Source organism: Rattus norvegicus, chromosome 5, assembly GCF_021556685.1.
Source record: "Rattus norvegicus strain SHRSP/BbbUtx chromosome 5, alternate assembly SHRSP_T2T, whole genome shotgun sequence".
NCBI lineage: Eukaryota > Metazoa > Chordata > Mammalia > Rodentia > Muridae > Rattus > Rattus norvegicus.
This window is the reverse complement of record NC_141538.1, coordinates 6506069-6521878: the sequence shown is the minus strand read 5'-3', so window position 1 is coordinate 6521878 and position 15810 is coordinate 6506069. Positions and strand designations below refer to the sequence as shown.

General features: G+C 35.0%; 1 protein-coding gene across 4 annotated transcripts in view; it reads left to right on the top strand.

Annotated features, from left to right (window-relative positions):
• Window positions 1–15443, top strand: part of Crispld1 (cysteine-rich secretory protein LCCL domain containing 1) — a 47571-nt gene extending 32128 nt beyond the window's left edge. For 2 of the 4 annotated variants that reach the window (XM_087549562.1, XM_087549564.1), the window contains 2 exons: window positions 5948–6016; window positions 13206–15443. In XM_087549562.1, coding sequence (XP_087405688.1) covers window positions 5948–5999 — 52 coding nt within the window. In that variant the 3' untranslated portion in view covers window positions 6000–6016; window positions 13206–15443. Of the gene's footprint in view, window positions 1–5947; window positions 8161–13205 lie in introns of those variants that run through there. The other 2 variants (NM_001134963.1, XM_087549563.1) reach the window with 2 other exon arrangements.
• Window positions 15444–15810: the final 367 nt, after the last annotated feature.

Here is a 15810-nt window from a genome sequence, read left to right as displayed (position 1 = left end):
AGAATTAATTTCTATTTTTTTACTGCTTTATATTTTTTATTAGATATATTTACACTTCAAATGTAACCCTTTCTCTTTTTCATAGACACCCTATCACATCCTCCCTGCTTTTATGAGGGTGTTCCCCTTCCTCAACCTCCCTCTTTCTCGAATACCCACCCTGACATTTCCTTACTCTGGGGGGGGGGAGTCCAGCCTTGGCAGAACCGTTGGCTTCTCTTCCCACTGGTGCCCAACAAGGCCATCCTGTGCTACATAGCCATGGGTCTGTCTATGTCTACTCTTTGGGTAGTGGTTTAGTCTGTGGGAGCTCTGGTTGGTTGGTGTTGTTGCTCTTATTGGGCTGCAAGATCGTTCAACTCCTTCAATGCTTTCTCTAACTCCTCCAATGGGGACCTTGTTTTTAGTTCAATGGTTTGCTGCAAGCATTCACCTCTGTATTTGTCATGCTCTGGCTGAGCCTCTCAGAAGACAGCTATATAAGGCTCCTGTTAGCATGTAATTCTTGGCTTTATCAATATTGTCTAGGCTTGGTGACTGTATGTGGGCTGGACCTCCAGGTGAGGCAGGCTCTGAATGGCCATTACTTCAGTCTCTGCTCCAAAGTTTGTTTCCATGTCTCCTCCTATGAATATTTCTGTTCCCCCTTTTAAGGACTGAAGCATCCACACTTTGTTCATCCATATTTTTGGGCTTCATGTGGTATGTGAATTGTATCTTGGATAATTGGAGCTTTTGGACTGATATCAACTTATCAGTGAGTGCATACATAGTGTGTGGGGTTTGTGCGTGTGCATGTGCGTGTGATTGGGTTGCTTCGCCTAGGATGATAATTTCTAGTTCCATGCATTTGCCTATGAATTTCATGAAATCATTGGTTTTGATAGCTGAGTAGTTCTTCATCGTATAGATGTACCATATTTTCTGTATCCATTCCTCTGTTGAAGGGCATCTGCATTCTTTCCAGCTCCTGACTATTATAAATAAAACTGTTATGAACATTGTGGAGCACGTGTCCCTGTTGTATGTTGGAGCATCATTTAGGAATATGCCCAGGACTGATGTAGCTGGGTTCTAAGGCAGTACTATGTCCATTATTCTGTGGAATTGCCACACTGATTTCCAGAGTAGTTGTACCAGCTTGCAATCCCATTAACAATGGAGGAGTGTTCCACCTTCTCCACATCCTTGCCAGCATCTGTTGAGACCTGACATTTTGTTGTTAGCCATTCTGCCTGGTGTGAGGTGGAATCTCAAGGCTGTTTTGATTTGCATTTCCCTGATGAATACGGATGTCAAACATTTCTTTAGGTGCTTCTCAGCCATTTGTTATTCCTCTGCTGAGAATTCTTTGTTTAGCTCTGTACCCTATTTTTAAGTAGGTGTATTTGATTCTCTGTAGTCAACCTTCTTGAGTTCTTTAATTAAATTGGATATTAGCCCTTATCAGATGTAGGATTGGTAAAGATCTTTTCCCAATCTGTTGGTTGCTGTTTTGGCCTAATGACAGTGTCATAAACATAGTTTGTTTGCATAGTGGATTACTTTTATGGATTTCCATATATTGAACCATCCCTGAATCCCTGGGATGAAGCCTACTTGATCATGTTTATGTGTTCTTGGATTCAGTTTGCAAAATTTTATTGAGTATTTTTGTGTCAGTATTCATAAGGGAAATTGGTCTGAAGTTCTCTTTCTTTGTTAGGTCTTTGTGTGGTTATGGTGCAAGCATAATTGTAGCTTCATGAAAGGAATTGGGTAGTGTTTCTTCTGTTTCCATGTTGTAGAATAGTTTGCAGAGTATTGATATTAGGGTCTTCTATGAAAGTCTGATAGAATTCTGTACAAAACCCATCTGGTCTGGGCTTTTTTTTCTGGTTGGAAGACTTTTATTAACTGCTTCTATTTCTTTAAAGGTTATGGAACTGTTTAGATGATTTATCTGATACTGATTTAACTTTGGTACCTGGTATCTGTCTAGAGAACTTTCCATTCACTCCAGATTTTCTAGTTTTGTTGAAATAGGCTTTTGTAGTAGGGTCTGATGATCTTTTGAATTTCCTCAGTATCTGTTATGTCTCCCTTTTCATTTCTGATTTTGTTAATTTGGATACACTCTCTGTTCCCTCTAATTAGTATGGCTAAGGATTTAGCTATCTTATTTATTTTCTCAAAAAGCCAGCTGTTCATTTGGTTGATTCTTCGTATAGGTTTTTTTTGTTTGTTTTGTTTTGTTTTTGTTCCTTTTTGGTTGATTTCAACCCTGAGTTTGATTATTTCTTGCCTTCTTGAATATATTTGGTTCTTTTTGTTCTAGAGCTTTTAGAACAGGGTGCTTTCTCTAGTTTGTTTTTGGAGGCACTCAGAGCTATGAGTTTTCTGTTAGCATTGCTTTCGTTGTGTCTCATAAATTTTGGTATGATGTGCCTTCATTTTCTTTACATTCTAAAAAGTCTTTAATTTCTTTATCTCTTCCTTGACCACCTTGATTTCTCTCATTGAGAAGAGTGTCATCCAGCTTCCATGTATCTGTGGGTTTTCTCTCGTTTTTGTTTTTATTGATGACCAGCCTTAGTCTGTAGTGATCTGATAGGATGCATAGAATTATTTCAATCTTCTTATATCTGTTGAAGCCTGTTTTGTGACCAATTCTGTATAGGTCAATTTTGAATAAGGTACTATGAGATGTTGAGTACAAGGTACATTCTTTTGTTTTAGGATGAAACATTTCTGTTAAATCTGTTTGTTTCACAACTTTTGTTAGTTTCTTTATGTCTTTCTTTACTTTCTGTTTCCTTGGGTGTACTTTCCCTCCTTGTGTTGTAGTTTTCCATCTATTATCATTTGTAGGGCTGAATTTGTGGAAAGGTATTGTTTTGGTTTTCTCATGGAATATCTTGGTTTCCCCATCTATGTTAATTGAGAGTTTTGCTGAATATACTACCCTGGGCTGGCATTTGTATTGTCTTAGGGTCTGTGTCACATCCTCTTAGGATCGTATGGCTTTCATAGTCTCTTTTGAGAAGTCTGGTGTAATTCTGATAGGTCTGCTTTTATATGTTATTTGACATTTTCCCTTACTGTTTTTAATATTCTTTCTTCATTTTGTGCATTTGGTGTTTTGACTATTATGTGACAGGAGGAATTTCTTTTCTGATCCAATCTATTTGGAGTTCTGTGGGCTTCTTGTATGTTTATGGGAATCTCTTTTTTTAGGTTAGGGAAGTTTTCTTCTCTAATTTTGTGGAAGATATTTACTGGCCCTTTAAGTTGGGAGTCTTACCTCTCTTCTACACCTATTATCCTTAGGTTTGATCTTATCATTGTGTCCTAGATTTCCTGGATGTTTTGAATTAGGAGCTTTTTGTGTTTTACATTTTCTTTGATGGTTATGTCAATGTTTTTTATGGTATCTTCTGCCCCTGAGATTCTCTCTTCTATCTTTCATAATCTGTTGGTGTTGCTTGCATCTATGACCCCTGATCACTTTCCAAGGCTTTCTATCTTCAAGATTGTCCCTCTTTGTGCTTCCTTTATTGTTTCTATTTCCCTTTTTCAATACTTGATGGTTTTTTCAATACTTTTACCTGTTTGGTTCTGTTTTTCTGTAATTCTTCAAGTGATTTTTGTGTTTCCTCTTTAAGGGCTTCTGCTTGTTTCCCTGTGTTGTCCTGTATTTCTTTAAGTTAGTTATTTTTTGTCCTTCTTAAAGTTCTCTATCATCATCATGAGATGTGATTTTAAATACAAATTTTGCTTTTCAGGTCTGTTTGGATAGCCACTGTTTGCTTTGGTGGAAGAACTGGGTTCTGATGATATCAAGTTGTCTTGCTTTCTTTTGCTTAGGTTCTTCCACTTGCCCCTCTCCATCAAGTTGTCTCTGGTGTTAGATTGTCTTGCTGTCTCTGACAGTGGCTTGACCCTCCTTTAAGCCTGTGTGTCAGCTCTCCTGTAGACCTGTTTCTTTCAGCCAGATCTGGATTCAGATAGCTGTGGGACCAGGTCAACTCTGGGAGCAGGCAGAAGCGAGAAATGCCCTGTCCCAGACTGCTCCTGGGTTTGTGTGTCCTGAAGGTACTAGGTAGGTTCCTCTTTTGTCAGGAATGTGAGCAGAAGTCAATAATTTCTTTTAAGATTTTAAGGCCTAGGATTAGTGTGATGTAAATGAACTCTTTCAGGCTATTTTATGTTGTCCAGCTCATTAGTGAGACATATTTTTATGACTTGGGAAATTTTATCTACTCAGTTTATTTATTATTATTGATTATTATTTATTATTTTATTTAAAAAAGAAATAAATGTTTAATAGATTTTTAAAATCATCAGTATTCCATTAATTTATGAAGATACCTAAGTTTTAGATATTTCCTAAAACATATTGCAAAATTATAGCAGAAAGGATTCAGGCTTCTAGTAGCTTCTAAGAGGACAAAGACTATCATGTGAAGAGTTCAGATTAGCAATCCCAATCAAGATTCACTCATTAAGTGTCTTTTTTTCCATATGGGAGTATATCAGGAAGTCATGGCTGAGAAGGAGACTTTCTGCATCCTGGATCATGACCTTGCTAAGCAGGCAGAACTCACTACACTTTTATAATCTAAGTTCTAGGTTTCTTTAAGCCTTCACACTTCTGAGATTCAATTTAAAACTTATTTTAAGGATACATGATATCCTAACAAAACTGAGGATAACAATTAATTTTTAATTACTGTGAATATCCAGCACTGTCAATGTCTCTGGTGGAGGCTTCTGTACCAGCTGAGTAATGCTGAGTGCCTTGAACTCTAATTAGTATGTATATTAACTGAGGTTCAAATTGGTTAAGTGGTTAATGTGCCCAAGTTCATATAACAATCAAACACTAGGATTAACACATTCTGTATAAGTTAAGAGGTGTAGATTCCAGAGTATCACTATGTACAAGGAAGAAACACATCCACTTCCCAGAGCCTGTGTTCTGTATCCTGCAAAAAGAAAAATGATTTTACATTAGCCTGATACGTACTTGTACACCTAACATGTCATGTCAGTGTGTCATGTATGCTAATTTCCTCACTTTCTCTCTCTAAAATCCTTTCCCTACTTATTATATGAGAATAAATATAGAAAGGAATTTTATTTTGTCCTTTGGAATATTCAAATGTATCGATTGCAAATCAGAATTTTGTATGAAACACAAATAAGTCATATATTAGAATAAAAATACATAGTTTTGGATTACTTTCATTGTTTGCTTAAAATAAAAATAACCTCCAAATGACATTGGTTGGAGAGAAAGACACCACACACAGACACACACACACACACACACACACACACGCACACACACACAGAGAGAGAGAGAGAGAGAGAGAGAGAGATTTCTGTACTTAGGTCTTTTTAAATTTAATCATTAAGTTTCACTATCATTTTTCTATTTTTCTCAAAACTATCAAGGTTATGACTTACACTGAGTGATGGTGATACAGTTTTTATTTGTATTGTATTAAAGTTAGGAAATGATAGTAAGCTAGTACTCTACAGCGTTGCTTAACTATCGGCCAGGTTCTAAATTATAAATAGCTACTAATGTGATAAACCAATTGCAAAGTGTAGTCTCAGTATCCCTACAACAGGGGTGAAAGAGCAGTTGCCTAACTCCACTATATTAAAACTTAAGGAAGCAATTCATGATAATATACCCCAGATGCTGTGAAACTCTGGAGTAGCCACTGCTCTTCATTAGCTTCTCAACTTAGTTTAGTAATGTTTAGTCCAGCAGGCAACATCTATCTAGAGGATTATGTAATCCTTACCAGGGCTTCCCAGAACAGTAAATTATGGCAGTCTGAGACAGTTGAGCCATCTGACTTCATGGAGCTACTTGCTTGAATGTCCTCACAGAGCATGACTTACTAGGAGGATAATATGTATGGATGACTTAATGTCACTTTTGACATTGCAGTTTACAGAACCCTACAGGAGGAAAGGCATTCCGGGTATTCGCTGTTGTTTGACTGGGAACACTTGGAAGGTAAACAGAAAGCCTGCTCCAAGTACCACATTTCTGACATCTATATACAACTGTAACAATACTGTACAGAAGAGAGCAAGTATTGCCAGCCCACCTCCAAAGTACCAATGTATGCCATTCTTGATAGACAAAGTCTCTAAAATAAAACATGGGACATTAGCTTTAGGGAAAGTAATGAACATTTAGTAGTTTTAGAAATCCTGTGTTAAATATTGCTATATTTTAGCAGTTATTTCTACATTTAATTTCATAGTCATGATGTTCTACATTTCTTATATTATATTATATGGTGCTTTGTATATGCCACTGCTGAAGTATATTTAAAGTGACTGTGAAAGCCCCTAGAGAATTATCTGTTCCTTGAAAAGCAATCAGGCCTAAAATTTAAAGAAACTTTTAAGTCACTTTTTTGTTTTCAGACGAGTCCAGTATTGTGTTATGACTATTCTAAATCTCTATCTGCCTTACCCTTAGGACTGGCCAGTTTTTCTCTTGTGTTAAGTTGCATTGTGTCAAATGTTAAGTCTTGATATTGCACTCGTTATTTTGTATTAAAGTAATCTTTATATATCCAAGTGAAAATATTTGGTTCCTTGGGAGGGGTCACACTGCCATGTTCCCCAGGCAGTGTTGGGAGAACACTCCTGGTGTCATATAGTAACTAGAGGGTGAGATGGCAGACAGAGTTTGCTAGCATTGTTAGAACTGAAAAATACACTTTTGTTTGTATCCTGGCAAATACTCCTGCAGGCCAGGAAGTATAATTTAAAAAAAGTCTAATGATGATGAACTGGTGCATTACATTATTATTATTACCACTGGTTTTCATAATGGCAAACAACTTTATGTATAAACCTTTCATTAGTGTGATCCTATGGTAGTGATTTATTTGTTTATGTAAAAATATATTGTGCTTTGATACTTAAATTGTGTAAAATGTTAGATTTTTTTATTCCTGCTGGTGAACTTGTTTTCTATAAGCACATTAAAATTAATCAGTTTCAGAAGATTATTTTTACTTTTAAATGCATACTTTGACTTAGAATCATTCTAAAATAAATAACCAGAGTTGATTTTACTTTTCTAAATTTGACTTACTGACGTCAATATAAATAAGTGCTTACTAGTAGAAATGCACAGAGTCCACCTAATCATGCAGATATTTGTTTTGAGGAAAAATAGTCATTTACTTAGAAACATTATAAGAAAGAGAAATGTTGAATAAGAGGAGAGCTATGAATTTTATAAAGGAGAAATGAAGTATCAGAAAATAAGGTAATGATTATAATTATGAAAGAGCCATATAGAAAATAATTCAAATAATTTTAAATGAGTAGGGATGTAAAAGCCAATAAAATGGAGATCATTTTCATGCAGGGATCAGGGAAAGCCAAATAGGTAATACAAAAGAGAAATGAAAAACAGAGACTCAGAAATTATTTCAGAAAAGTAGTTTAAGAATAAGGCAAAATTACAAGGTCATTTGTTGTGGATTGGCCGGCAGTTAAATTGTTCAAAAGGTAATCAAGAGTAATAAAGCATAGTTTCCTAGAATTATTTTTCCCAAAATACACATTACCAATATATTTTCCATACTGGGACATTTTCATTGTATATAGAACTAGATTTCATAAGGACATTTTATACAAGTGTTTAATTGTAACTTTCTTGCATGTATATGCATGCATGCACCTGTCTTTCACCCAGTTTGTGTTCTGGTCACTGATCTCCCTAAAGAATGTCCATTACTTTTGACAGTCCTTCAGACTGGTCTCTAGTTAGGCTTCACTGGAAATCTTTCCTACTGGTGCACTATCTCCACCTTACCTTTATCCTGCTTTACTCCTTTCCAGGGCATCAACCAAACCCCAGTAGAATTGTTCCCTTCTTTTAATTTCCAATGCCTAAAAAAACTAACCCTATTTTTAAGGCACTTACTATCACATAGTTTATTTTCTCTATAAAATGTGTCTTTGGGTAGCCCACTTAACTCTTTAAATTTCCATCTTACTGCCTATAAAGTGGGACATGTGAAACCTTATAGAGATTGAAACATCATGTATGGTGTGGCAAAAGATATTAGGCATGCAACATGCCATCAAAGTATGTTAGTTTTTATTATATTCATTTTAATATTCATTTTCTGTGGTAAAACTGTTCATCTATTGAAATAATCTGTGTATCTTAATTTTGTTAGGTAGTTTGCATATACCAATGGCCATTTTTTCTCTTCATATTTTATTCTATGAGAATTTCATATTATGTTCACAATTCATTTTAGTCATAGCATCCATAAATCCCTCCCTCCAAGCCCCCTGCGGTCATTTCCCCAACACAACTCCTCAATTTTAAATCTTTGTTTTGTATAACCCACTAAATACAGTTAACACTTCCCATACATGAATAGGTATGGTGATTGGCAAGGAGTGACTTTCCTTCCCTTAATAGCCATCACCTGCTAAAATGGGTTTTCAAATAGAATTGAGAAATTAAGAGCCTGTTTCCCATCCATGCTGGGACCTTTTGACTGACTTGAACTCTTGAAGGTCTGTGCAGGTAACCACAGCTGCTGCACATGTGCAGCATGAAGTCACATCTAGAGGTCAGAATGACACAGCACTCCTCCCCATCCTCTGGTTATTAAACTCTTCTCTTTCCCTCCTCTAAGCCTGGAATGGCTGTGCCAGGACTGAAGAACAGATTTCATCTACAGCTTAGCACTTTCGATCACTTATTCCCAGCACCCTGCACCATGAACAGTTACACCTTGATGTTAACTGTTACCCACTTCAATAGGAAACTTCCCTCACCAAGGTTGAGAGCAGCACAAATCTATAGATATAAACACTAATATTTAGTAGAAAACACTTTGACAACAAAGATTACCAGAAACACAATACCAAGAGTTTCACTCTTAGAACTGATAATTTCCCTAGCCATGGTGACTATGTTTACAGGACTAAGCTTAATTCCTCTCTCTGTAACAGTCCTTCAGTTCAATCAGGAGAGCAGTTGGAATTTCCCATGGAAATTCTACTATTTTGCATTCTTGGACATATTTTGTCTGGCAAATCATATTGTATCATGCAAAGTACAGAGCTAGGTAAGACCATGATGCCTTTTATTCCCAGCAAAAATCTGCATTAGCCAGTACTGTGAAACCTAGCCAGTAGTGAGTTTCTTGGTCAGTTCTAGATTAATTTTCCTTTGTCCTGGGACCTAAATGCATGGTGTTTTAAGAAAAGGGTCTTACCCATAGTTATAGTGGGCAACCAGGAACTATGAAAACAACCTAGATTGTTTTGAGTGCCTCTGGGGTACACCTCATCAATAATTCAACCTATGCATGACTAGTGTTGAGATTTCATTTAACAATCTCTGCCTTCTGGGAGCATGTTTTTCTTCACCCATGCAGGATACGTCTGTTTAAATGCTTTTAAATAAATATTTATGCATAGTGTGTGTGTGTGTGTGTGTGTGTGTGTGTGTGTGTGTGTGTGTGTGACTTACACATTAGGAGTCCATAAGGCTTACTCATGCATGCTTAGTTTTTTTCTCTATTTCTCTTTTCCTTTACCCTTGATTTCCATCTTGTATTTAATAATGTAATTTTAAAATCTTTACTACTTGTTAATATTTGTTTAATTCTTGGAAAACCATAATTTTTCCTAATAATATGGGGAGCTAATCAAAGAAACAGTCTATGATTTTTGAATCTCCAAACTTCATATTTGGAGTTTTAGATAATTTTCATACAAAAATTCTGTTGTTTAGTTGATATAAAGAAATTATGAGGTGTGAGTCCTATTCTGGCAACACAATATTAAAAAACTAAATAAATATAGCAGTGAAATGTTTCATTAATTCATTAGCATTAAGACTGACCTGAATCTTAACAAGGCAGGTGGGAACTGTTTATAATTCAGCAGTTAATGCTGAATAAATCAGTTCTCTTTCTTCTTATCACTGCATCAAAATACCAAAATAGTGACTAATTTTTTCTAATTGAAACCGTATTGGTTATCAATTATGGTTATATTACAGTCAGGACGATGAAAAGCAGAGGACCCGTATATATGTAATTCATAAGTTCAATTCAAAAGAAGCATGCAGAGAAGATGTGGAAATCACATTTTGGTATTCTAAATGCATTCATTGACTTAAAATATAATGCAAAGGGAGAAATCACAGATTGAGTCTTTACGTTAAAAAATAATTTTTAAAAAAATAATAATTTTTAAATGACTCACATGAGAATACCATGGCTAGGAACAATAAAGTGCAAAACAAGTAAATAAACAGTGTTGCCTTGCAGAACATTCTAGTTTCATTTATTAAGAAAATCTTCTACAGGCTATATTGATCACTGTAGAAATTCTTAGAAACAAAATTGTTCTCCAAAAATAGATTCTCGTTAGCAAGATAAATATCATGCTTTAATCAAATGCATGGTATGATCTGTGAAGATTGTAGCATTGTGTACCTACAAAGGTATAATGATAGTAAAGACATTTCTGAGCATTGATAGTAAATACTGAGTACTTACAGATGCAGAGGTATGATAATGGAGAACAATTCTTGCATTAAAAACAGAAGGTGCAAGTTATTGCAGAGACATTCTAGACACAACAATTGTCTTAAAGACAATAGTCTAGGTACATCATGAAGGCAGATACACAGAGATATTTATCTTATCAGTCTGGAGTAATAAGTGCCAGTGCAGAGAAAACTCGCCATTATCTCTTCCCCATCTAGCATCATACTCACCTAGGGATCAAACATCCTCAACCCCTCAAAAGACCAAAACAGTGTATCATTTTATAGCTCAGACAAGCCTAGAGCTTTCTGTACAATGCAAGTTGTTTTGAACTTATGAGCAATCCTCTTTCTTAGCCCCAGAATACTGAGATCAGGTATGGACCTCCATATCCAACTCTATAAGGTTAAATATATATTGCTAAATTTAAAGAGACACCACTATGACACAATACACAATACATTCAGTGGCTTCAGCATTTGATTGAAAAATATATAGATATGAATGACATCAACCTAAGGAATTTATATTAATTGTGAATAGTTTGACACTATTGGGATCCAAGAAGTCTGCCAGTTAATATAACTGGCATTTTTGTAACAGTGGTTTGCACATGAGAAAGAATTACATACATTCAGGGGAAGAGATGTCATTGTAATCTTATACATTATTTATTTTTAATAAGTATCCAGAGATAGGAGATTATATTCCTGCTTTGGTACTAGTACACACTCTCAATGTTGAGTAACATTGTTTGGGACCAGAATTTATAAATAATTCATATCTCCATTTCTCTATATTTAAAATCTTTATCCCTGCTATCTGATGATCTTTGTTAAATGATACCATTCTTCATCAACTAGATTATGACATCACTGAAAAATAGACATTTTATAATCCTGAAAAATATCATGAATTTGCAGTATGCAAGAAGATTGTAAATGAAGAATAGAGATTTTGATTTTATTGAAATTGGTCCATAAAATACATTGACAAGAAAATGGCTGAGATAGCACCAGAAAAGTAGAAGGCTAATTGTCCTCATTACCTTATTATTGCTGTGAAAACACACCATGAGCAATACATATTATAAAGAGCATGCTTAATTTGGCTTATGGCTCCAGACAGCTGGAGTCCTCGTGCCTGACTGAAGCTGTGGCAGCAGGAACAGCTGAGAGTGCACATATTGAACCACAAGTAGGAGACAGAGGGCATATGGGCAATAACAGGGCTCTCTTAAACTTCAAAGTTCACCCCCACTGAAACATTACTGAAACCTCTAATCCTTCTCAAACAGTTAAATCAACTGAGGACCAAGTATTCTAAAATGTGAGCCTTGGGATGCAATCACACAATCAACCATAAAATTTGATTGAGTGGACTACTTTTTCCAGAGAATAGAATGAGTAATTTTTCCTCCCTCAATTCATCAAAGAACAGAATATTATAAATTTTATGAATAAAAATACCATACTCATAAAAGCATGGATATCCTGAAAACATGGTAGCTATGTGATTGGCTAATATACTTTACACTTCCAGAATGTATCTTCTTAGACATCATTCATTCTTCCTCAGACTTCTGCTGCCCTAAGACCCTCAAATATGTTTAAGACATGAAAGTGGAAGTGCTAATAAAACGTAAACACAAGTAGACAAATCTCATATCACCTGACACCAAGATGCAAATATTACAAAGTCATATCAAAAGACATCAACAACTTCAACAACTGTTTATAAGAACTATGCTTACCAAGCAAGAGTAGGCTACTATTGAAAGGAAAGTACCAGATTTTGGTGATTAGCTAAAACTCAGTGACTTGATTCCTGGTTGTGAGAGAAGATTGACTTTAGAGGTCAAGTGTGACCTAAAAGTAAGAATTTTATAACCAGTGTAGAAGAAGAAAACATAACCAAAAGTGTTGTATTTGAAACTGCAACAAAATATGTATATTCATCCAAATGTGTGATAATATTAAATTGTGATGGCATGTGAAACTCAGGGCAAATCATGACTGAACATGGAGATTTAGTAAAGACATTTTATGTTATCATATCAGTTTTGTTTCATTTTTTGTTAGGTACTATGTAAGATTTGCTAAACTTTTATTAAAGGTAATATTATGTTCATAACTTTCTTATAATATATGAGGTTTAAATGGAAGAACCTCATTAAAATTACCTAGTTCTTTGAAAATACTCTGCAGATTATTATTACATGTGCATAAACATATGCAGAATAGGATGATGGAGTTAAAATAGTAGATTTTCTCATAACTTGCATGGATTTTATTTCAGATTTTCATGAACTGTTCTCAATTATCTTTAAGAAAATGTATTGGAATATGATTTAGACATAGAGAATGGGTACTGAAAGTTTTTTGTTTCGATGAATTTTTTTATAGTTGTTGTAATTGCAGAACTACAGACTGTCTCAAGAGAAATGTATACTTTCAGTTATGGAATCTGAATGGTGGTACTAAGGTCTTGGAAATACCATAATGGTTCCTTTGATGGTGTTAGGGGATAGTGATCATCTCTCCCATGTCCTTCTCTTGTCATAACTTTGTTAGCTAGCAATTTATTCATTCCTTGGATTTGGCACAGATCATTTTCCACAGAACCTTATGTTTGGGTATGGCTCTGTTACAGATTTCCCCTTTCAATAAGGGTGTCAGATGAGTTGGATTAGAGATCCACTCTATTCTCATCCTCATCTTAAGTAATTACATCTGGAATGGCCCTGTGTCCAAATACAGTTACATTCTGAAATACTGGCCATTTGAACATAAGCATGGGAGATAAGCAACAGAATTTAAACCGTAAGTATTTACAAACTTATACATTAATATATGCCATCATGAAAATCAAGATGAAAGCATTTCCATGGTCCTCCCCAAATTTTCCTGTGTTTTTCTGACAAGTCTCAATTTCCTGAGATTGTGGGAATTAACTTTTGAACACTGATATTTATCAGAATTTTCTGCAGTTCCCTCGAATTGTGATTATCAGTATCTACTGGAACTGCTTTAAATCTAACTCCTTTTGTTATTTTTCATACATTTTTCTTATCATTGGATATTATTTTCATCTTACAAATGCACATCAGATTGCTTATCCTTTCACCTGCCAACTGGTATCAACATTGTTCTGTGTCTCATCTTATGGGGAACAAGGTACATGGACACTTCATGAACAATTCTTCACACATATATTTACTTTCATTCATTTGAGGTAAATAAGTAAACTTTAGGTCATATGGTAGACATATGACTGAGTTTAACTTGGTTGAATTATTGTTTAAGGTGTTGTTTATTCCTGCAGTAATGTGAGAAGACCTTTGTTTGAAGATAGGCAAACTTGATAATTTTACTCTAATTTGGGTATTCAATGCATGTGTAATGACACCTTCTGAGCTTTTGCATTTATGTAACAGCTAAGTCTATTGAGTATCTTTTCAATCATCATTTGTTTTTGTACCTTATAAGCTCAGTGCTTCTTCAAATCTTTTGCCCATTTAAAAGTTGTATTATTGAGTTATAGCAGTGAGATTATTTTACATATCCTTGACTCAAGGTCTTTGTATTAATACACAATTCAAATATTTTCATCCTCTTAGTAGCATACTAGCAGAAATTCTAAATACTGATGAAAAGCCAACTTAATAATCTTCTTTGTTTCATATACTTTTTGTGTCATGCCTAAGATAAATATAACATGTTGCAAGGATTTTCTCTTAAGTTTTCTTCTATGTATTTTATAATTATGTAGTTGTATTGATTTAGTTTTGGTGCATTGTGTAAGTTAGGGGTATTAATTCATGTTGGTTTTTTTGCCTACAGTCATTTAGTTTTCCATATACATTTGTTGAAAGGACTATTCTCTCCCGACCTTATATTAGGACTACATTAGAAAGCCAATTTCTAGAAATACTCTTCCAACAATGTCTCATGATGATTTAAGATAAACAACTTATATCATCTTAAATGTTCCTACAGCTTTGTTAACAAAAGGAAAAAAATCAAGTGTAGTTTAGTGATAGTTTATTTACTCCATATATCAAAAATATTATTACTATTGACTTTAAATTATTTGGAAATTTTATTCTGAGATTAATTTGTTTGATACTATTATCACTCCAGGCTTTTTATGACTGAGCATGAAAGATCCATTTGTACCATTTATTTAACTTTTTTAGAGATCTAATTTGTATGCATTGTAGTATATGCATTATACTGAGTATACGATTTCCTAATGACTGGCAAATACATAGCTAACTAGCAAACACCACTGTTTTCTTTGGTGCAGAAGCTAATTTGATGCTAGTTTGCTGATCTTGTCTGTCACTATTCTAATTCTACAGTCACCTCTCTGTCTTCTGCCATGATTGTATTAGCTCCTATAGAATTTCAGACATGAAATTAATGTAACTTTTTGAATCTGGCTTATTTCATATATGATAACATTTCACATATTGACACCATGTTGTTGTATGCTTACATAATTCCTTGCATTGTTCTGAATAGCACCCTGTGATATGAAGGTACTATGCTATATTTCAACATTACTCATTAAAGATGTCATAAATAAAGCCTTTTAGAGAATGCTTGCAAAGTTATTGGTATGGTTTGTATATGCTCAGTCCAGAGAGTGGCACTATTATAAGGTATGGCCTTGTTGGAGAAGGTGTGTCACTGGGTGTGGGCTTTAAGACCCTTATCCTAGTTGTCTGGAAGTGAGTCTTCTCCTGGATATCTTCAGATCAAGACATAGAATTCTCATCTCCTCCCATGTAATGCTTGTCTGGATGCTGCCATGCTCCCTCCTTGATGATAATGGACTGAAACTCTGAACCTGTAAGCCATCCTCAATTAAATGTCCTTTATAAGAGTTGCCTTGGTCATGGTGTCTCTTCACATCAATGAAAACCCTAACTAAGATAGTTCTGGTGTGTGTGTGTGTGTGTGTGTGTGTGTGTGTGTGTGTGTGTGCGTGCGTGCGTGTATGTCTGTCTGTCTGTCTGTCTGTCTGTCTGTGTCTGTGTCTGTGTCTGTGTCTGTGTGTCTGTGCATGCATTTCTTTTATAAATCTCTAAACAGTTTTCTAAAATGGTTCTACAACTTTAGTATAGCCTCCAAAAATATATGAGAACTAGCTGATAACCGTCTCCTGTTTTATTGTCATGTCAATATGTATGCAGTGAGATTGCACTATAATAAAGTAATTTTTTTAATAAAGTTATTTTTAACCACTCTAT